Source organism: Triticum aestivum, chromosome 4A, assembly GCF_018294505.1.
Source record: "Triticum aestivum cultivar Chinese Spring chromosome 4A, IWGSC CS RefSeq v2.1, whole genome shotgun sequence".
Classification (NCBI taxonomy): Eukaryota; Viridiplantae; Streptophyta; class Magnoliopsida; order Poales; family Poaceae; genus Triticum; species Triticum aestivum.
Window position 1 is genome coordinate 127,163,486 of NC_057803.1, and position 23,539 is coordinate 127,187,024.

At 53.5% G+C, this 23,539-nt stretch overlaps 1 protein-coding gene across 1 annotated transcript in view; it reads left to right on the plus strand.

Annotated features, from left to right (window-relative positions):
* Window positions 1-437: 437 nt before the first annotated feature.
* Window positions 438-23,539, plus strand: part of LOC123083757 (quinone oxidoreductase PIG3-like) — a 61,340-nt gene continuing 38,238 nt past the window's right edge. Inside the window, exons 1-2 of the mRNA XM_044505697.1 lie at window positions 438-536; window positions 3,388-3,443. Of these exons, the coding sequence (XP_044361632.1) occupies window positions 438-536; window positions 3,388-3,443 (155 nt within the window). The remainder of the gene's footprint in view (window positions 537-3,387; window positions 3,444-23,539) is intronic.

Consider the following 23,539-nt stretch of genomic DNA (forward strand, 5'->3'; position numbering starts at 1 on the left):
GCGCCGTCTTCCGAAAAGCTTCGTTTCTCGTAGGCGGGAACACGGGCCATGTGGCGAGGAAATCCTGCCAACGCACGCGCGCGACGGGACGCTGCCGCAGGCCCGGGCCCGCCACTCGCAGGCCTCGGCCCGAGCGCGGATCTTCCACGGCCCACATGGACCGCTCGCCTTCCCGCGGCGGTTTTATTCTGCCATCAAGGCACAATAATCGCGGGACGTGGGGGAGTGGGCGCAGTTGATCCCCATGTTCCCCCACGCCGCGCTTCCTCGGCTCCGCCGCGCGGTCTATAAGTAGTAGGAGGAGGGGGAGCGGCAGAGGCTCGCGCGCTCTCCCTCACTCCGCCCCTTCTCGTCCTCCTTCTCCTTCTCTTCCCCGCAGCAGCTCTTTGCCGCGCCGTTCCGCCGCCGCATCGTCTTGCTTCTCGCCGCGCTGCCCCATGGCGCTGTCAAGCTCGTGGGATGGCTCCAACATCCATGAGGACCACATCGCGTTCCTCCGCCAGACGCGACGCCTGCCCGGCGAGGACTTCATTCGGGTTCGTCTAGCGCCGGAGAAGGAGATTTCGCTGGCACCGGAGGAGGGCGAGCAGGTGATCTTCCGCTCGCACTGCCTGCGCGGCTTCGGCCTTCCGGCAAGTGGGTTCCTCTGAGCCTTCCTCGAATTCTACAATCTCCAGCTGCATCACCTCACGCCCAACACGGTGATGCTGCTGTCGGCCTTCGTCATGCTGTGCGAAGGCTTCCTTGGGGTCCTCCCCATGCTCGAGCTCTGGGTGGAATTCTTCCAAAGCAAGCTCGGCACCGTCGTCGCGGGCGTGCCCGCCCCTTGCGGAGCCTTTATTGCCATGAGGCGGGCGAGCGAGAACAACCCGTTCCCGCCCATCCCGCTGATCCAGTCGGTGAAGCTCTGACAGAGGTCATACTTTTACGTGAAGAATGTCGCGCAGCAAGGCGACTACGTCAACCTGCCGGCTGGGAGGCGACCTTCGTGGAGCTACCGGGCCAGGTCGTTGTCTCAGGCTGGGAACACAGCCGTCTCCCGGCTTCGGGTGATGATCCAGTCGGAGGGCCTGACCGGAGCCGACTTGGTGGCCGCCTTTGTGGAGCGCCGGGTTCTTCCCCTCCAAAGCCGGCCTCACATGGGTTGTCAGATGAGCGGCCGCTTCGACCCAAGCCGGCTGAGCACCGGGGAGATGCCTCATGCGGAGGTCTCCTACATGGTGAACTATATCTCCAACTACAAGCTCGCCGAGGATTGGCGATACGACAAGGAGCCGTATTCCCGCGCCAACCCTCCGCCTGCTGTAAGTTCTTTCTTCTTTTCTTCCTTTGGTAGCCGGCCTCATGATGGCCGGCCTCTGATCAGTCGGTTCGCCCCTAGCAGAACCCTCTCCTTCCGCCAACGACCGGGGCCATAGGGATAGAGCGCCAGCTCGTCCCTGACCGCACGGTGGACGATGCCGACGACCCGGACTTGGGAGCGGCCGCCATGGAAGACGCCATCGTGGGGGAAAGCGACGAGGCCGGAGGCGCGGGGCTCACGGCCGGCTTCGAGGACTGGCCGGATGATGCCGAGGTCGAAGTCGCCCCACGCCGCCAGCCGGCGCCTGGTCATCAAGGCGCGAGCTCGTCCGCCGCGCCGACTGCTGGTGGCGGCGCCCAGAAGCGCCGGGCCGTGTCGATCCTCTTCGACAACCGGCCGAAGAAGTCCAAGGCTTCCGCAGCGGCGACCAAGCGAGATGAGGCGGCCGCGAAGGCGGCCCGCTTCCGCAAGGCGGTGAAGCAGCCGCAGGCGATCTCAGCGTAAGTCGTCGAATGCTTGGCCACATATTTTTTGTTGTTCTTTTCGATTGAAAACTCTTCTAAACCTTTCTTCGCTCGCCGGACAGGGCGCCGCTTTCCCTTGAGCGGGGTCCGGGCGGCTCCGTAGTCGGGCCGACTGGAGGGTCTTCGGGCTCCCGCCGCGTGGATCCCCGCACCGACCTTAAGGAGGCCACGGAGCGGAACGCACGAGAGGTGCGGGAGGAGCGGGAGGCGGCGGAGCGAAGGGCCGCCCAGGCGACGAAGGAGCGGGCTGATGCAGCAGCCAAGGCCCGGGCGGAGGCGGCAGCTGCGGAGACGGAGGCGGAGGCTTCGCACAACCAGCCTCCGCTGCTAGCCATTCCCCTCCGCACCGTGGCCCCCCAACATTCCTGTGCCTCCGCTAGAGGAGGTCGACCAAGAACCGCCAGTGATGGAGCAGAGGGAGGACTCCGTGATCTCCGTGGAGGGGGCGCCGCCGGCAGCGCCAACCGGAGCGGGCCAAGGCGACCAGTCGGCTGCGGCGCTAGAGCAGCCGGCCGGGGGTGAGCCGGAAGCAGGAGCCGGCCTCGAGGTGCAGCCGGCAATGCGCCAGCGCGCAGGGGGAGGCACCGCTGCGCCGAAGCCGCACCGAGCTACGGGTGCCAGCCAGATGGCAGAGGCCTTGGAGGCGGCCAGCACCGGCACGTCCGAGTGGACTCCCAGCGACGGGATGGGTGAGCTGAATGTGGCGGCCCAAGAGGTTCGGAACCGGCTTCAGGCCCAAGCCGCCTCGCTGCAGCAATACACCCAGGAGTTCCTTGCGACACGGGCCGTCATCCGGGTGAGTCTTCTATCTTTGGTTGTTTTGTTCTCTTGATTTCTTCCATGGGGGCGCGTCAGCGCACCCACTGGGTGTAGTCCCCGAGATTCGGGCCAACTGCTGAGCAGTCGGGTCGAATCTTCCTTGACGACTACCTTATTCTCGCCTCCTGTCTAATCTTCCAGGAGTATCATAACCTCCACGCTGCCGCCTTCAACTCCCAGGCTTAGGAGCTGGGTCGGAGAGCCGAAGACCTGATCAGCAGCCGGAGTACGTACTTGGTTTCGTTCATCTCTTGTGGGGGTGCGTCAGCGCACCCACTGGGTGTAGTCCCCGAGATTCGGGCCGACTACTGAGCAGTCGGGTCAGATCTTTCCTGACGACTTCACCTTACTGGTTTTTCTTTTGTCTTTCGTGCTCGCAAAAGCCAATGCCGACTTAAGGGGGCAGCTCAGTGAGGCGCAAGCCGCCCTTCGCGCCAAGGAAACCGAGTATGACGCCTTGGTCCTGGAGCGTGACCGCCTGGCCAAGAAGCTGGCTAACTAGGAGGAGAGCCACAAGGCGGCTCTGAAGAAGGCGCAGGATAACGAAGCCGCCCTGAAGGCTGAGTTCGAGACTGAAGCGGCAGGCTGGGCTGAGACCAGGCAAGCGCTGAATGAAGGCTTCGGCCGTATTGAGGATTTAATCGATGGTAAGCCGCCTTTCTCGCTCCTTGCCTGCCCCTTGCCTGCCCCTTGCCGCCTGACTTGTGTTCTGACTTGAGCTGCTTTTTATTCTCTGTGCAGACTACTTTCCTGGCTACTCCGTCGTCGCCGCCCAAACTATCGAGGCCCATCGCGAAGTGCGCCGGCAGGCGGGGGCTGAAGTCGCGCCGGACGCGAGTCGATCACTCGAAGAGCAACTCTTGGTGGTCCAAGCACGACTGCAGCCGGCTCATCGTATGCTCCGCCGCCTCCAGCGCGCCGGAGCACAGGTGTTGGCCGCCCTCTGGCCAAGCGAGACGATTCCTTGCACCCCGAGTCAGACTGCCGACTGGCTGGAGGTTGCGGCTGGCCGCTTCGAGGCCTAGAAGGCGTCGGCGGCCCGGCTTGGAGCTGGGCGGGCGCTGGAGTTCGTCCGAGCTTGGTATCCGGGGCTGAACCTGGACCAGCTGCGCACCTGGCGGCTGGAGGCCGACGAAGAGCTAGCGGAGGTGCGGCCGGCTATCGCCCAGCGCGCATCGACAATCGCCGAGTGTACTGACATCAGCGTCTTCGCTCCCGAGATTAATGATGACGGTGTTGCCCAGCCGGAGGAGTGGTTCGGGCTGGACCCGGCGGCGGGTGAAGACTCGGCAGAAGAAATCGCCTCCAGCAACGAAGGCGAAGACGACGAAGGAGAGGAAAGCGAAGACGTCGAGCCGGCCGGTGGAACAGCCAGCCAGCCTCAGCCTGACCGTGCCTCCAGCAACGGGGCGCACGCAAGCGCGCCCTCTGCGGGAGGCGTTGATCATGCCGAGGTTCGCCAGCCGGCCGCTCCTCCAGCCGGCACTGCCATCTCCACCGACCTGCCCGGCTCGTCAGTCGCTCCGCCGGCTTAATCTGTTGTCCTTGTTTTTTCCTGCCTGTTGCCTTCTAAACAATTTTATTAAGCTTTTGCAGTTCCACCCACTGGGGGTGTATCCAAACTATGTTGAATGCTGGCCTTTTATGTAAATATTAACTTGTGCATGTTTGGTTTCCATTCACGTATGCTTTTTATCCTTAGGCTGTTTCCTTTGCCGCCTTCCCCTTTTGGGGAGGCAAGTACTCGAGCTTTCTTGGATTGAGGTGAAGTGAATGGAAGCCGGCCGGCCGGCTACTCTGGTAGCTGGTCGGCAGTGGGAGAAAAACCGGCTTTTGTTATATTAGTCCGTTAGTCCCTAGCCGTTTTTCGTGTGGGCACCCGTTCCTACCCCTAAATCTTGTCAGCCGGACAGCCGGTTCTTCGAACTGCGACTTTTGGCAAGAGAAGGCTTGGGAGCCAGCACACTACTTGTCTGACTGCGGGTAGGACTTCTAATATAACTCCAGGCGGCCAGTCCCCGGGCCGACTAGTCGAACCCGGTGCCGGACGGAAAAAGGTGAATGCAATGACAAGGCCATAAGCATGATACTTTTCATTTATAGACAAAAGATGGCAGTCCCCGAGCTCTCCTCGGGGGCCCTATTGTCTCGTACTTAGTACAAAAGTTAGCGTGATACATACTGTATTTCAGCTGTAAAACCTTCGGAGGAGGTTGGCGTTCCATGGTCGTTCCGACTCTTTGCCGGAGTCATCTCTCTTTCGTGCCTTCGGCTTCTGCGCATCGATCAGGTAGTAGGAGTCGTTTCCTAAGGCTCTGCTGATGACGAAGGGGCCCTCCCAAGGGGCCGAGAGCTTGTGCTGGCCGGCTATTCGCTGATGATCCAACCGGAGCACAAGATCGCCCTCTTGGAAGGATCTTGGCTTGACCTTCCGGCTATGGTAGCGGCACAGGCCCTGCTGATAGATGGCGGACCGGCTGAGGGCTAACAGCCGGCTTTCTTCCAGCAGGTCGACGCCGTCTTCTCGTGCTTCCTTGGTCTCCGCTTCCGTGTACATGGTTACTCGAGGCGAGTCGAACTCGATGTCAGTTGGGATGACCGCCTCGGCACCATACACGAGGAAGAAAGGGGTGAAGCCGGTTGACTTGTTTGGTGTAGTGCGCAGACTCCAGAGGACAGCTGGCAGCTCATCGAGCCAACAGCCGGCTGAACGCTCCAGTGGTACGATCAGTCGGGGCTTGATGCCGGAAAGGATGAGGCCGTTGGCTCGCTCAACCTGGCCGTTTGACTGCGGGTGGGTGACGGATGCTAGATCCAACCGGATGCCTTGCGTCGCGCAGAAACGTGCCAAGGCCCCCTTGGCGAAATTTGTGCCATTGTCGGTGATGATGCTGTGTGGCACGCCATACCGAGTTGTTATATCTGCGATAAATGTGACGGCAGTCGGCCCATTCAGCTTCTTGATCGGCTTTGCTTCAATCCATTTGGTGAATTTGTCCACGGCGACAAGCAGATGTGTCATGCCGCCGTGCGCCGTCTTGAATGGGCCCACCATGTCCAGTCCCCAAACGGCGAAGGGCCAAGTGAGGGGAATGGTCTTGAGTGCTGAAGCCGGCATGTGTTGCTTGGAGCTGAAGAGTTGGCACCCTTTGCAATGTTTGACTAACTCCTTGGCGTCATCCAAAGCAGTTGGCCAAAAGAAACCATGGCGGAAGGCTTTGGCGATGAGTGATCTTGAGGCCACATGGTGGCCGCATTCTCCTTGGTGGATGCCTCTGAGGATTGCAATGCCCTTCTCTTGCTCAACGCATCGCTGGAGGACTCCAGTGACACTGCGCTTGACGAGCTCTCTGTTGACGATTGTGTATGCTCCGGCTCGGTGTTGGACTTGTCTTGCCTCTAATTCGTCAGCCGGCAGATCTTGGTTTATTAGGAAGTTGAGGATGCATTGAGCCCATGATGGAGCTGCGACTTCTTCAATTGCCAAAACGGCTACTGCAACCAGGGCGGGCGGGCTGGGCGGTGAAATGCTGGAGTCGGCCGCCGCCTGTTGTGTTGGTGTAGTTTCCGGGCCGACTACCGCAGTCCCCGAGCCGGGTGAGGCAGTCCCCGGGTCGGGCGTAACTACGGAAGTCCCCGAGCCGCCTGCTGATACCCCCTGGCCGACTATCGAAGTCGCCGGGCCACCTACTTGGCTCTTCGAGCAGGACCCGACCGCGTCGGGGTCAGGCGGCACGAAGATGGAATCGGACTCTGGAGACGGCTTGATAGACGGCTTGAGGAGGCGTTGTAGAGAGACACTGGTTGGTATTGCTTGTCGGGTGGATCCTATTCGAGCCAGAGCATCAGCTGGTTCGTTATCGGCCCGCGGTACATGGAGGAACTCGCATCCTTCAAAATACCCACTGATCTGCTGAACGAGGAAGCGGTAGCTTGCCATATTTGCGTCCTTGGCGTCCCAGTCGCCGGATGATTGCTGGACCACCAAGTCCGAGTCGCCATAACATAGGATCCGGCGAATGCCGAGCTCTTTGGCAAGTCGGAGCCCGTGTATGAGCACCTCATACTCGGCTACATTGTTGGAGGCGACAAAGTGGATTTGCAGCGTGTATCTGAGCTTGTCGCCTTTGGGAGAGGTGAGGACGATGCCGACTCCCAAGCAGGTGCGCATCTTGGACCCATCGAAGTGCATGCGCCAATGAGTGGAGTCGGGAGCCGGCGGCAGGTACTGGGTCTCGGCCCAGTCGATGAGGAAGTCGGCCAATGCTTGGGATTTGATGGCGGTACGAGGCTGGTAGAAGATCGCGTAAGGGCCCAGCTCGATGGCCCATTTCGCCACCCGGCCGGATGCATCCCGGCTGCCTATGATCTCGGCCAGCGGGGCGGTGCATACAACCATGATGGGATGTTCTTGGAAGTAGGGATTCAGCTTCTTGGCGGCGAAGTACACGCCGTAGCACATCTTCTGGTAGTGTGGGTAGTTCTACTTCGAGGTAGACAGCACCTCGCTCAAATAGTACACCGGCCTCTGGACTGGCTGGGCTCGGCCTTCTTCTGGGCGTTGGACTACAATGACGGTGCTGACCACCCGACTGGTTGCGGCAATGTAGAGGAGCATGGCCAGCATCTTCTTCAGCTCGTGAAAAGCTTGATCGGCTTGGTCATTCCACTCGAAGTGGTTGGTCTTCTTCATGAGGCGGTAGAGAGGAAGAGCTTTCTCTCCGAGCCGGCTGATGAAGCGGTTCAGGGAGGCCAAGCATCCGGTAAACTTCTGGACGTCTCGAAGTTTGGTGGGAATCGCCATTCTCTCAATGGCCTTGATCTTTACTGGGTTGCATTCGATGCCGCGTTCGGAGACCAGGAAGCCTAGGAGCTGGCCGGCTGGCACTCCGAACACGCATTTCTCGGGGTTAAGCTTGATTTGGAACCGGCGTAGGTTCTCAAATGTTTCCTTGAGGTCTTCCAGCAAGGTGCCGCGCTTCTCCGTCTTCACCACAATGTCGTCTACGTAGACGTGGGCATTTCTGCCGAGTTGCTTGAGGAGGCACTTCTACATGCAACGCTGAAAAGTGGCACCGGCATTTCTCAAGCCGAATGTCATAGTCAGGTAGCAGAAGGCTCCGAATGGCGTGATGAAGGCGGTCTTCAGGCGGTCAGCCGGATCTAACTTTATCTGGTGATACCCTGAGTAAGCATCCAAGAAACTCAACAGCTCGCATCCGGCCGTGGAGTCTATCACTTGGTCAATCCTTGGCAGGGTGAAGGGATCTTTGGGGCAGGCCTTGTTGAGGCTCGTGTAGTCTATACACATGCGCCACTTGTTGTTCTTCTTTAGCACGAGGACCGGGTTGGCGAGCCACTCTGGAAAGAAAACTTCCATAATGAAGCCGACTGCCAGAAGCCGGGCTATCTCCTCTCCCACAATCCTGCGTTTCTCCTCTGACAGTCGGCGGAGGGGTTGTTTGACTGGTTTGGCGTCTTCTCGGATGTGTAATCTGTGCTCGGCGAATTCCTTCGGAACACCCGGCATGTCCTTGGGGGACCATGCAAAGATGTCCCGATTCTCACAGAGGAAGTCGGCGAGCTTGCCTTCCTATTTGCTGTTTAGGTTTGACCCGATGACGACAAACCTCTCTGGGTGGTCGGGGTCAAGAGGTATCTTCTTTGTCTCCTTGGTCGGCTGGAAAGATCCTTGGGCATCATGCTCCTTGGGATCGGGGGACAGGGCCGACTGCTTGCCGGCCATGGCCACGACCCGGTCCAACATCTTCTTCTCTTCGACAATCACAAGGGACTCGGCCAGCCGGCTGCTGGCTGCTGCGCACTCGGAGGACTTCTTGTAATCGCCGGCTACGGTGATGACGCCTTTGGTGCTTGGTATCTTCATCTTGAGGTATGCATAGTGGGGAACTGCCATGAATTTGGCCAAGGCAGGTCGGCCAAGCAATGCATGGTAAGGGCTCTCCAGGTCCACCACTTCAAACCAGATCGCTTCCCGGCGGAAATGCTCCTTGTCCCCAAAAAGTACATCAATCTTGATCTTGCCAATGGGGGCACAGGACAGGCCGGGTACGATGCCATGGAACACTATCCGAGTAGGTATGAGTTGCTTTGTCTTGACGTTCAGCTTTTCCGGGGTGTCGCGGTACAAGATGTTGATGCTGCTCCCGCCGTCTATCAACACACGGGAGAAGCGAGCGGCACGTCTATCCGTTGCAAGGGTGGCATCCAGAACCAACGCATAAGAGCCGGGAGATGGCATCACCTCTGGGTGGTCGGCCCGGCTCCAGCTGATAGGTTTTTCTGACCAGTGCATGTGCTCGGCGGGGTTGGCAGCAACCATGCTGACTTCCTGGTTCTCTCGGCGTTTGCTGCGCCGGTCTTCGGGCTGGCTTGTAAAGACGATATAGGCGGCATGCTTGTCGGGGAACTCATCATGCACGGCTCCGACTGCGGGCCGAGCGGCCGGCAGCTGCGGAGCCGGAGGCGGTGGACCGGCAGGCGGAGGCGGCGCGAGCCCTTCGCCTTTGGAGATTCGGGTGAGCCAATGGCACTTCCGGATTGTGTGGTTGGACGGCTTCGCGCCGCTGTGGAACTTGCACGGGGCGTCGAGAGTTTGCTCGTAGGAGAAGGCCGACTGCCAAGCCGGCCTGCCACCCTTGGGTTTCTTGGGCGCGGGCCGCCCTTCAGGCGGCACGTCTTCGATTGTGGCCACCTGCCGACTGGTGGGAGGCGGCGCGGGGCCCTTGCGCTTGTGGTCGTTCGAGTGTGGGCGTCGGCCGGAATCCCCAGCCGGCGTCTTGGGTGCCGGGTTGAGTACTTTTCCGGATGCGTCTACCCGGAGCTCGGTCTTCATTGAGGAGTCGGCGGTAGCGTACTTGTCCGCTATGTCCAGAAGCTCATCGAGGGTAGTTGGCTCGTCGCAGAGGAGCTTGTGCTTGAGGAGGGTGCCCTCTCGGCACCCGGCAGTGAAGTATTCTATGTCTTGCACCTCGTGCACCCCTTCACAAGAGCTGCGGAGCTCGGCCCAACGCATGAGGTAGTCGCGAGTTGACTCGGCGGGGCCTTGTACGCACAAGGAGAGCTGTATGGGCTTGGGAGCCCGCTTGTAGGTGCTGGTGAAGTTGCGGACGAAAGCTTCTGTGAAATCTAGCCAGCTGTTGATGCTGTGTGGTTTGAGGCTGTTGAGCCAGGTCCGCGCCGTGCCTTGCAGCATGAGGGGCACGTACTTCACGGCAATGCGCCGGTTGCCGTTGGCTATGCTAACCGCCATGGAGTAGTCAATCAACCAATCTTTCGGCTTCACGGAACCGTTATACTTGGGCGTGTCTCTTGGGAGCGAGAACCCTTTGGGGAAGGGCTCGTCGCGGATGCGGGGGCCGAAGCAAGGCGGACCGACATCGTCTTCTTCTTCCAGCGCCAGGGATCGCGCCAGGCGGTCGATCCAATGGCGGGCGTCGTTCTCGCCGACTCCTTCGCGGTGACCTAGCCGGCCGCTGAGAGTCGGATGCGCAACAGGCGGCGGAGTGGGATATCTCTCTCCACGGGGCCGAGGCGGAGGCGGGTTGCCCCGCCACTCCACGGCCCGAGGGTGGCCTTCTGCATCTCGCTCGATGAAGATCCGGGTTTGGCTTCGGCTGGCAGCCGGCTCTTTCTCACGCCGCGCGCGGTCTCTACCCGTAGTCGGCGTCCGGGACGTCGCGCCGTGATCTCGGCGCGGGGAGGGCTTTCTGCGCGGGCGTCGGCTTCGTGCCGTTGCGCGGCTGCATCGATCAGCTGCTGGATGCGTCGGGTCATGTGGGGGAGTTCTTCGGCCCCCAGTTCGTCTAGCTCGTCTACGGCCGCCTGGGCGGTGCGCAGGTTCTCGAGTGGAGTGGCGTAGACTGGGCGGTCGACTCCTAACGTGTCGGCAACGACAGCGCCGCGCTGTCTGACAACGCCGGCCCGGCTAGGCCCGCCTGGGGGCGGCGTGCCAAAGGCGGCGCGGTCGGCCTCGCGTCGGTGGGCCTCAGCGAGGCGTCTCATGAAAACCAACTTCCGGCCCTCCATGAGGAGGGTGAGGCGGCGAGCCTCCAGTGCTTCAGCGTCGGCGTCGGTCGGGAGGGGGATCGACAAGTCATGGACCGCCGTGTGCGGGGCGTTGTGGGCGCTCTCGTCGGCTGCGCTGTCGTGGCCGATGACCATCACCTCGATGGTGACAGCGTCGCAGCCATCGGCTCGGGGAAGCGGGTTGTTGTAGATTGTGACGTTGGTGGGGAAGGTGTCGAATGAGGTCATGTCGGAGTCGACAGGCATCGGATCGGTGGAGCCAACCGACTCCAAGTCCATAGCAGGCTCGCCGGAGACATGGAGCCGGCCGAGGAGGTTGACAAGGTGGTCGGTGCCCGCGTCGGAGGCGAGCTCGTCAGAGATGAGGGTCTTGTCGAGGAGATCGGCGAGGCTGCTCGCTGCGCAGGCGTTGGTGACGCCTTGCAGCGCATCGTGGCAAGCGCTATCAGGTGTGCCGGGCTAGCTACGCTCGTGGGGGAGGAAGAAGGTTCCTGTCCAGAACAGGTCTCCGGACGACGGTGCACCTAGCCCCACGGTGGGCGCCAAATGTCGGATGGTAGGTGTGACATATGCCAATGGGTGGCTTATCATTGTGGGAGCCAGTAAAACATCGCCGGTGCCTGGAAACGGGATGAGGCAAAGACATGCACGCCGGCGAATCTTACCCAGCTTCGGGGTTCTCCATGGAGATAACACCCCTACTGCTGCTCTGCGGGGTCTCCGCATGATCACTCGATGAACAAGTAGCTACACGGTGCTCCTTGAGCTGTTTGGCGAGAGGAGGAAGAAGGGCTCTGCTTGCTCTCTTCTCCTCCCTACGTGGTGTCCAAAACTAGCAGGGATCAACCCTTTGCATGGGTGTCCCAGGGGGTTTATATAGGCCTACCCCCCGGGGGTACAATGGTAATCCGGCTGGGCACGGGGCCCAGCCGTCTGTGTCTATGCTCTCCGGCTTCTGCGCCGGCTGCTGGGGCCCGCTGGCTAGTGGGTCTCACCGGCTGCCAGCCCCTTGGTCGACAGGCAGGCCCCACTGTCCAGGGCCTTGTCGGTGGCTGGTTACTGTTGCTCAATCTTGGTGACGAGGGCTTCGCCGAGGTAAGCGTGGCTACAGTGCGGCCGTCCGGCGGGCGACCACTGTAGCCTCACCGCATCTTGTCTTCTTAATGGGGCGTCTCCTTTGAGGGGGTGGCAAGCCGGCTGGAGAGAGCCGGCTCTGTCTTGGGCCGACTGGGGGAGGCCAGGCCACCCTCGGGTGTCTCTCTGCCCGAAGGGGCCCACCGCCCGTGGGCCGTACTGGTAGCCCGTCGTGGATGACATCAGGGTCAACGTGGCAACAGTGCTGTGCCGGACGGGTCATGGCCACCCGTACGGCGCACTGTGCCAGGCGTGCTCTGGGATTCGGGGGTGACAGGCTTCACTGTAGCCACGCCACGTCACATCGCTGTTTGGTGGATGCAGACTTCGAGGGTACGGTCTTGATCGCTTTATGGGAGCCGGCTCCTTGGAGTCGGCCTTCTCGCAGCCGGCTCTTAGGAGCCGGCCCTCCCGCGGCTTTCTTCATGAGGGCTGTAGTCGGGCCGCCTTCCAATAGCTGGCCTGGGAGATAGCCGGCCAGGGGAAGGCGGCCCCATGTCTTGGATCCTTGAGAGCCAGATCGGCTCATAATTTTTTCAGAAAGGCCAGGGGGAGCCGGCCAGGCTACCCGTGGTCACTTACTCCGACAGTCCCTGACGAGAAGAGCATGATTTATCAGTTCAGAGGTGGCCTTAGAGAAGATCTCCAACTAGCTCTTGTGCTCTTTGAACCGCAGAAGTACAATGAGTTTTACAATATGGCACTGAAACAAGAGACTGCTCATCTCAAGTGCGATGCTTCCAAGAAACGAGTCAGGGATGCAATTCCTCTTCCTCAACTCAAGTGGCAAGTAAGCAGCAAAAGTATTGGTTGCCTTCTCCTTCTCCATCCCATCACCTTATCAGCAGAAGAGCAAAGGTGGCAATGGATCTTCCCACCCACCCAACCCAGGCTTTCAGAACAAGACTTCGTCTCATGCTCCAAGATCAAGTGCTCCGTATCACCGTCCACTCTCGGAGGTCACGTGCAACAAGTGTCAGCAGAAGGGTCACTATGCCAACAAATGCTTCAATCAGAGGCATCTTCCTCCTCCTCCTCCTCCTCCTCCTGTGAGATCTGCTAGCACCGCAGTGGTCAAGCATAACCCCAAGTCTGCAAAGGTCAACTTGATGAACGCAGCTCAGGCAGAGGACTCGTCAGATGTGATAATGGGTAACCTTCCTATTAACGATATTCCTGCTAAAGTTCTTTTTGACACTGGTGCATCGCATTGTTTCATCTCGAGACCATTTGCATTTAAGCATGAGTTGCCTTTCCAAGTTTTGCCTAGACAGTTATCAGTTGTTTCTCCAGGTAAATTCATGAATGCAAGCTCTATGATCCCGGATGTTACTATCACGTTGGGCAACTATAAGTTTCTATCCTCTCCAGTGGTTCTTGGTAACTCGGATATTGATCGTATTCTCGGAATGGATTGGCTTTCTAAGCACAAGTCTCGGCTTGATTGTGCTGCCAGGCAGATTCAATTGACACATTCGTCTGAGGATGTAATCGTCTTTGCCGCTCGTGATGATACCATTCGACTGCTTTCTCTCAACGAGAAGGGCGAGCTGGATGCCATTTCTCAGATTCCAGTCGTTTGTGAATATCAAGACGTCTTTCTAGAAGAGCTTCCAGGAATGCCTCCGCACCGGCCAGTTGAATTCGTCATCGATCTTGAGCCTGGCACAGAACCTGTTTGCAAACGTCCTTACAAGCTTGGACCTGAAGAGTTGAAGGAGCTGAAGAAACAACTCGATATTCAAGAGCGTATGGGTCTCATCCGACCAAGTTCTTCTCCATGGGGTTGTGGTGTTCTTTTCGTCAAGAAGAAGGATGGAACGGACCGACTTTGTGTCGACTACCGTCCATTGAACAAGAAGACCATAAAGAACAAGTACCCACTTCCCAACATCAACGAGCTGTTTGAACAACTCAAAGGTGCTCAAGTATTCTCCAAGCTTGACCTCCATATGGGCTATCATCAGATTCACATTCGTGAAGAAGATATCCCCAAGATAGCATTTAGAACAAGCTATGGTTCATATGAATACACTGTCATGTCTTTCGGCCTTGTCAATGCACCTCCAACATTCTCTCGCATGATAAATTTCATCTTCAACGCCTACACAAATGACTTTGTCTTGGTCTACCTCGATGAAATTTTGGTCTTTTCCAAGAACAAGGAGGATCATGCCAAGCACTTGAGATTGGTGCTATATAAACTCAAAGAACATCAGTTCTATGCGAAGTTTTCAAAGTGCGAGTTTTGGCTCGATGAGGTTCTCTACCTTGGGCATATCATCTCCGCCAAGGGCATGGATGTTAATCCTGAGAAGGTGTTTGCAATTGTGAATTGGGAACCGCCTCAGAACGTGAAGCAACTCCGCAGGTTCCTTGGGCTCACAAGCTATTGTCGAAGGTTCGTTGAGAACTTATGTGAGATCGTGAAGCCTCTTTCCAACCTTCTCCAGAAGCATGTGAAGTATGTCTGGTCACCTGAATGTGACATCGCTTTCAACACCCTGAAAGAGAAGTTAGTCACTGCTCCAGTTCTGACTCCTCCTAATGAATCCAAACCGTTCGAGGTCTTTTGTGATGCTTCCCTTCAAGGTCTTGGTGCAGTGTTGATGCAAGATAAGAAAGTTGTGGCCTATACCTCTCGCCAGTTGAAGCCCAACGAAAAGAACTACCCCACTCATGACCTCGAGTTGGCGACAGTTGTCCATGCTCTTTTAACATGGAGACATCTCTTATTGGGAAGAAAAGTGGACATCTTCACTGGTCATAAGAGTCTCAAGTACAACTTCACTCAGCCAAACCTCAACCTCAGGCAGACTTGTTGGGTCGAAATGATTCAAGAGTATAATCCGAGTATTGAATATACTCCAGGCAAGGCCAATGTAATTGCTGACGCATTGAGCAGGAAGGCTTACTGCAATAGTCTAATTGTCAAGCCTTACCAACCTGAGCTTTGTGAAGCTTTCTGCAAACTCAATCTCCAAGTTGTTCCTCAAGGATTCCTTGCCAACCTCCACGTCTCTCCTACTCTGGAAGATCGGATTCGTGAGGCTCAACTTCTTGATGCTATGGTGAAGAAGGTGAAGATTGGGATTGCCAAGAGTCAACAGAAGTACAAGTGCTATCGTCTTGATGATAAGGATACTCTATTCTTCGAGGATCGCATTGTTGTGCCTAAATGTGACCTTCGTAAAGTCATTATGAATGAGGCTCATAATTCACTCCTCTCTATTCACCCTGGAAGTACAAAGATGTACCAGGACCTCAAGTAGTCGTATTGGTGGACTCGAATGAAGCGCGAGATTGCTCAGTTTGTGCATGAATGTGATGTCTGCAGAAGAGTGAAAGCAGAACACCAACGACCAACTGGTCTCCTCCAACCTCTTGCCATTCCAGAATGGAAGTTTGACCATATTGAGATGGACTTCGTGACTGGATTTCCAAAGTCCAAGCGTGGCAATGATGCTATCTTTGTTGTCATCGACAAACTCACTAAAGTGGCTCATTTTCTTCCTATCAAAGAGTCTATCACAGAAGCTTAGTTGGAAGAGCTATATACCTCCAGGATTGTCTCTCTGCATGGCATTCCGCAGTTGATATCTTCAGACCATGGCAGCATCTTCACATCTAAGTTCTGGGATTCTTTTCAGAAGGCCATGGGCACCAACATTCGCTTCAGCACAGCTTTTCATCCTCAAACCAGTGGCCAAGTCGAGCGAGTAAATCAAATCCTTGAAGATATGCTCAGGGCTTGCGTAATCTCCTTCGGTATGAAGTGGGAAGATTGTCTTCCATATGCCGAGTTCTCCTACAACAACAGCTTCCAAGCGAGTTCGGGCAAGTCCCCATTCCAGATTCTCTATGTCAGAAAGTGTCGTACTCCTCTTAACTGGTTAGAGACTGGTGAACGTCAACATCTTGGAAATGACTTGATCACAGAGGCAGAAGAAATGTGCAAAGTCATTCGTGAAAATCTCAAAGCCGCGCAATCGCGCCAGAAGAGTTACTATGATAGCAAGCATCGTGACTTGGCTTTCGAGATCGGAGACCATGTCTACCTCCGTGTCTCTCCTATGAAAGGTACTCGTCGCTTTGGTATCAAAGGGAAGCTTGCCCCTAGATACGTGGGTCCTGTCAAGATCATTGGCAAAACAGGCGATCTCGCCTATCAACTTGAGCTTCCCTCCAACTTTGCAAACGTGCATGACATGTTTCACGTGTCTCAGCTCCGCAAGTGTTTCAAGACTCCTGACCGCACCGTCGACTTCGAAGAGATTGATCTCCAAGAATACCTGTCTTATCATGAGCACCCAGTTGCTATTCTTGAAGAAACTGAGCGCAAGACTCGCAACAAGTCTATCAAATTCCTGAAAGTCAAGTGGTCACATCATTCCGACCGTGAAGCCACCTAGGAATGTGAGGATCACCTCCGTTCTGAGTACCCGGAGTTTTTCCAGTCCTAGATTTTGGGACGAGATCCTTTCGTAGTGGTGGAGTGTTGTAACACCTCGTATGTAACATGCCATATTTGTATTCCAACTCTTGCCGTTTCCGGCACTAAGTTATGATATTTCCTCGTTGTCGGGTTTTTGTCTTCTTGTGCTTTTGTCTTTGTCATGCATCTCATATCATGTCATCATGTGCATTGCATTTGCATACGTGTTCGTCTCATGCACCCGAGCTTTTTCCCCGTTGTCTGTTTTGTATTCCGGCGCTCCTATGTCCTCCGGTGTCCCTTTCTACCTCTTTTCGTGCGCGGGTATTAAACGTTCTCGGATTGGACCGAGACTTGCCATGCGGCCTTGGTTTACTATCGGTAGACCACCTGTCAAGTTTCGTGCCATTTGGACTTCGTTTGATACTCCAACGGTTAACCGAGGGACCGAAAAGGCTCCTTGTGTGTTGCAGCCCAACACCCCTCCAAAGTGGCCCAAAACCCACCTAAACCCCTTCCATCATCTAGGTCGTTCGATCACGATCGTGTGGCCGCAAACCGTGCTCAATTTGAAGCCTCCTAGCTCCTCCTACCAATAAATATAGCCTCTCCCCTAAAATTCCGGATCTTTTCCCCCCAAACCCTAGCTCCCCGCTCCTCCGCCGCGCCGGACACGTCCAGAGTGGACCGGACGCGTCCGCCGCTGCCGTCTCTGCCAACCGCAGCACGCCAAGTGTCCCAGCCGGCCTCCCACCACCGCGGCCCGCCGCAGCCCGTGGTCGGCCCTCCCGCCGCCTGTGGTCGGCCCTCCCGCAGCCCGACCGGGCCCCAAAGCCCATCGCCTCTCCTCCGCCCGCGCGCCTCCCATCTCCTCCCACGCCGGCGACGAACCCCGCTGCCACCGTGCCGACCACTGCCGTCGTCCGCTCCCCACCGCACCGACGCGAGCCGCCCCACCTCCGACATCCTCTGGCTGCCTACGACCTCGCCGGCGCCGCCCCGCACCTCCTCCGGCCGGCCACCGCGTCCCCGCAACTCCGGCAAGCTCCATCGGCAACTCCGGTTAACAGTGAACACGGCGAGCGCCTCGAAGTCCGCACCGCTACAGTGCCCGGCCTGATCCGGATCTGGATCTAAAAAACCCTAGCGGTTGACTTTTTTCCCTCTCCTCCAGATATTTTTGCATATTTTCATCATGTCATAACTCATCATCCGTGGCTCTGTTTCGGGCGTGTAGCATATCGAAATGTTCGTCTCGGCGAGTACTTCATTTCATCTCATTGCATCATGTTCATTTGAGCTCATCTTGATGCCCTAAATTTTTTTTGGAAGAGTGCTAGTTTCTCTTAGTTTCAGATTCATATCAGTAATTGGACATTTGTCATTTTTGCTATGATTAATGTGTGCCTCCTATGAATTTGAGCCATACATGTGTCTTGAAGTATGCCATGCCATCTTTACAGGGGTGTATGCCATGTATTTTTGTGATCTCTGTGGTAACTAGCACAAGCATGCAAAGTAGTCCTTGTAATATTGCTGATTTCATGGACTTTGAAATATTCGAAGTCTTTGTCGTGTCAATATTTTTATGCCATGTATTCATGTTGCTACCGAGTGATCCGTGCCTCTTTTGAGCATGATTAGTAAGGATGTTTTGTAGATATGATTGTGCTCTATCCATCCATGTCTTTATTTGCAGTTATGGAGCACCCTAGCTTGAGTCAATCGAGCTCTACTTTTTCTATAAAATGTTCCTGGCAGAATGTTTACATGTTAAGCATTTTTGCTGAGCTTGTTGTAGTTGATCCATACATGCTTTGTTGTTGTTCTTGCCATGTTTAGCTTCTATGCTATGTCTACTTGCTGGGTGTATGCTGAGTTTATCATGCCATGCTTTGTGGTGAGTGCATCGAGCTTGTAAACATGCCTACTTGATATCTGTTTTGCCATGTTCCAGTTTTGTACTAAGTGTGAATCTGTTAACGATAATTGCTATGTTCACATGGTTGCGATTGTATTTTCTGATCCCTTTTGGCTTATGGTCACTAAGGGACTTTTGTTGTATGCTTTGAGTAGCTTAATGCCATGCCTTGCTTTGCCATGATATGTTCCTGTAGCATGTTGTTATCTTGCTCTAAACATTGCTTCCTGATGTTAAATTCCCGACTTGGTGTTATTTTCACTAAGTCTGTAACCTGATATCTTTTGCACTTTTGCCATGCTTGTTTGAACCTGCTATTGAGTGAATTAGCCGTAGCTCAGTGTTCATCTTTTCTCAAGCATCTTGAGTGGATCCGTTCCATGTATTTTGTTTCTATGTTAGAGTGCTGTAGCATGTTGTTCTTGATGCATTTAGATGGCCTCGTGCTGTTAATCGCAGCTTTGTGCCATATTTGTTTTGCTTGCCATTTCCAAACCGTGCATCCGATTCCGGTGATCTTTATATCAATTTCGACCGAAATCAAGTCATATTTCTAGTGGCACTCTTGGTTTTCCAAGTTGAGTCCAGGTTCAATCATTCCTTTCCAAAACATACATATGCATCGCATATCACATCCCGCATATCATGTCATGTTTTGCATCATGTTGTTTGTGCATTGCACGTGGTTGATTGTGTCTCCCTTTGCTTGTGTTATTGCTTTGGGTAGAGCCGGGAGACGAGTACGTGATCAAGGAGCCCGTTGAGTACGTTTACGAGGATCAAGCTAACGTCAACTCGGAGAACTTTGCAGGCAAGATGACCATACCCTCGAAATCACTTCTATCTTTGCTTGCTAGATGCTCGCTCTTTTGCTATGCCTATGCTATGATACCTACCTCTTGCTTATCATGCCTCTCATATTGCCATGTAAAACCTATAACCCACCTTGTCCTAGCAAACCGTTGTTTGGCTATGTTACCGCTTTGCTCAACCTCTCTTATAGCGTTGCTAGTTGCAGGTGAAGATTGGAGTTTGTTCCTTGTTGGAACATGTTATTGTTGGGATATCATTATTATATCTTGTCTACTTTAATGCATCTATTCACTTGGTAAAGGGTGGAAGGCTCGGCCTTATGCCTGGTGTTTTGTTCCACTCTTGCCGCCCTAGTCTTCGTCATATCGGTGTTATATTCCTTGATTTTGCGTTCCTTACACAGTTGGGTTATAATGGAACCCCTTGACAGTTCGCCTTGAATAAAACTCCTCCAGCAAGGCCCAACCTTGGTTTTACCATTCACCACCTAGCCTTTTCCCCTTGGGTTACGCGGACTCAAGGGTCATCTTTATTTTAACCCCCCTGGGCCAGTGCTTCTCTAAGTGTTGGTCCAACCTGAGCGATGTCCGGGGCTACCAGGGGCAACTCAGGGCTGGCCTACCTGACGTCTGGCTCATCCGATGTGCCCTGAGAACGAGATATGTGCAGCTCCTATCGGGATTTGTCGGCACATTCGGGTGGCTTTGCTGGTTTAGTTTTACCATTGTCGAGATGTCTTGTAACCGGGATTCCGAATCTAATCGGATTGTCTTGGGAGAAGGAATATCCTTCGTTGATCGTGAGAGCTTGTGATGGGCTAAGTTGGGACACCCCTGCAGGGATTTGAACTTTCAAAAGCCGTGACCGCGGTTATGGGCAGATGGGAATTTGTTAATGTCCAGTTGTAGAAAACCTGAACCTTAACTTAATTAAAATGAGTCAACTGAGTGTGTGGCCGTGATGGTATCTTTTCAGTGGAGTTCGGGAAGAGAACACGGTCTCGTGTTATGCTTGAACGTAGGTTGTTCTAGGATCACTTCTTGATCATAGTTCTTCGACCGTGCCTTTGCCTTCTCTTCTCGCTCTCTTTTGCGTATGTTAGCCACCATATGCTAGTCACTTGCTGCAGCTCCACATCATACCTTTTACCCTTCCTATAAGCTTAAATAGTCTTGATCGTGAGGGTGTGAGATTGCTGAGTCCCCGTGACTCACAGATTACTCCAAAACCAGATGCAGGGACCGATGATACCGCTCCAGGTGATTCTACTAAGCTCAAGTGGGAGTTCGATGAGGACTCAGGACGATACTATGTTTCCTTTCCAAACGATCACTAGTGGTGCCTAGTTGGGGCGATCAGGGACTTTGTCACATTTGGGGTTGTTCTTTATTTTGGTTCCGTAGTCGGACCTTGATTGTATCTGGATGATTGTAATGATATTTATGCTATTGTGTGATGTGGCGAGTGTAAGCCAACTATGTATCTCTTTTCCCTTATTCATTACATGGGTTGTTGTAAAGATTACCTCACTTGCGACATTGCTTACAATGCGGTTATGCCTCTAAGTCGTGCTTCGACACGTGGGAGATATAGCCGCATTGTGGGTGTTACACTGATGTGTGGTTCAGTGAGATGATCAGCAACCAACAATGTCTAGTAGCGAGTAGGATTATAATTTTTTTCTCGAATACGCACAAACATGCCGTTACATTTTGGATTACAATGCTTTGCACCCCACCTCCACCACCACACTCACCTATAAAGTGGACTACTCACTCTCGACCCACCTTGTCAACGCCCCAAAGAAGGGGTCCAAATCTCCTATTAATAGGCCCGCCTGCCTCCATACTTGAGCCTCGGTGATCATCCTATTTATCACATGACGTACCGATGGTGAGGATCATAATATATTACCATAAAAATGCCTGCATCTGCATGCGCAACACGAACTGACTAGGGGCTTGTTTGGATTATTGTTTTGCTTTTAAATACACTTGCAAAGAATACACGTCGCAGCCCGCCGTTTCGCTTCCGTCCGGAAATGGCTCAGCGGCCGGTACGATACACGTCTAAGTTAAACACCTCCGTACTGAATTACACCGATTCCAAGCACGGCCTAGAGGCCTTTCCTGATATGCATGAGGTTTGGCAAGGATGGTTTTGGGATAGCAAAACAATCATCATGTTGGTACTTTGGATGCCCCTGGTGCGAAGAGAGAGACCACACATTTTTTTCTTTTCGAAAAGAGGGGACATCCCTTGGAGAGAGACCACACATGGAATCCTAGTGGGTTAACATGCAAAGTTTTCATAAAAAGGACCATGAATAGCATCACTAGGCATGTGCGGTGAACATGCAACTGCGAGAGACATATACTACAAGGAATGCAGTTATCCAGCAACTGAGCTAAAAAACGGCAGAGATCAATAAATGGGAGGTTCTAGTGGGTATAGTACAACATAACTCTGTAGCGGTGCACATTAATACTCCAATAAAATTAGGCCAGCCATGAATCTACTAGTACCACAGTACTGCGCACACAGTAATTACACGGAATTGTGTTGGTATCAGGATCAGGATCAGAATCAGAACCAGAATCCGTGACTCTGCAGTAGTATCTTTTTGCCCAGGCAGTAAATTTGGGGAAAGTGAGATCGGTCGACCGATGAACTAACAAACCAACCAACCGATCGGTCAATAATCAAGGTTTACCTCCCAGCAGGACGTGAATGTTGGTCCGGGCAGATCTGCGGTAAAGATCTCTGTTGGAGGGGAGAAATGAACAGAAAGAGGACTACTGTTGACTATGAGCCGCGCCCACCCGAAATCGCCACAAGTAGCACAGAAACTAAATCCCCCACTTGAACGGTGTAGCCAAAAGCCCAAAACTGTGGATTCACCTCGCCGTCCTCGCCAAACCGTGAATGATTTTGTAGGGATAAACTTTCTTTTGCCATGTTATTTTGAGAATACATGATTGCTTAGTTAGTATGTTTCAAGTATTATTATTTTTATGTCAATATTAAACTTTTGTCTTGAATCTCTCGGATCTGAATATTCATGCCACAACAAAGAAAATTACATTGAGAATTATGTTAAGTAGTATTCCACGTCAAAAATTCTGTTTTTGTCATTTACCTACTCGAGAATGAGCAGGAATTAAGCTTGGGGATGCTTGATATGTCTCCAACGTATCTATAATTTTTTATTGTTTCATGCTATTATATTATCTGTTTTGGATGTTTAATGAGCTTTATTATACACTTTTATATTACTAGTGCAAATGCCCGTGCATTGCAACGGGCTAAAAATATCATAAAACCTGCTCCGTGTGACTGTACGTGTCATTTCTTATATCCAATTCCGATAAACATCGATATTAAGTTTACAATGTTATCGCTTTTCAGAATATGACCGTGGATGTAAAGAAGCCACCTTAACATCTTTCATCTAATAGAAGAGTAGTGGTTTATGGAGTAGTCTAGTACTCGTTTTATTTTTTAGTTCTCGAAAACACAAATATTTCTTCATTTTAAAATAATTAAAGAATTTTGAAATTTTTAATATTTTTATTATAATTGAAACATGTTTTGGAGATCAACATTTTTTAAACACATGGAATAGTGGTGCATTGTCTAATCATGATGTTTGTTTCTTTTTTAGTTTTAGGTCCCAGTAGCCAATCAGTACGAATTTGTGAGGGACCCAAATAAAGTCAAATTCGAACTTAAAAAAATTTAGCACCAATCCCGCAAGTGTGCATAGGTTGGAGGTTTTTACCAGTCCGTGAAGATCAACTAAGTGAGATGGAGATTTTTTCCCTGTCTGTGAAGATCCAACCTGCACCATTTATTAGTTATGGAAAAGGAAAACAATTACTCCCTTCTTTCCAAAATAAATGTCTTAATCTTAGTACAACTTTATATTAACTCTAATACAAAGTTAAAACAATTATTTTTGGACGGAGGGAGTACCATTCAAGGTGGCCCCTAGCTAGCTAACAAGTTGGGTTGTCGGCTGATTACACACGTTCTCTCCGATGTTTTGCTTCGTCAGTTTCTGTTCCGCGAGCACCCACCCTGTTGCTAAGTCACTTATCCATTCCCCACCCTGATACCACACGACCTCCCATGCGATGGATGCGCCGCCGCTGCCTCCTGCGCCCGCCGGATCCCTCGCTCCCCAAAAGCTCCACCACCGCCAGGACACCCACGCTCCCCCGCGCGCCACCGGATCCCCCTCTCCTAGCTCAACCACTGCCAAGACATGCGCCGCCGGGACCCCTCCCCCCGCGACTGGCTGCTCATCTCTCTCTTCTCTCTCTCTCTCTCTTCTCTTCTCTCTCTCTCCCTCTCTTCTCTCTCTCCTCTCTTCTTTTCTTCTCCTCTCTTCTTTTCTTCTCTATTTCTTTGCTAAAAGGCGTGACGGACGACCAAAAGTGATGTGTGCTTTATTATTAGATAGAGATAGATGATATCTTATATATTATTATTAGTAGTATTATTATATTGTGATTATTATTACTATAATATATTTTTAC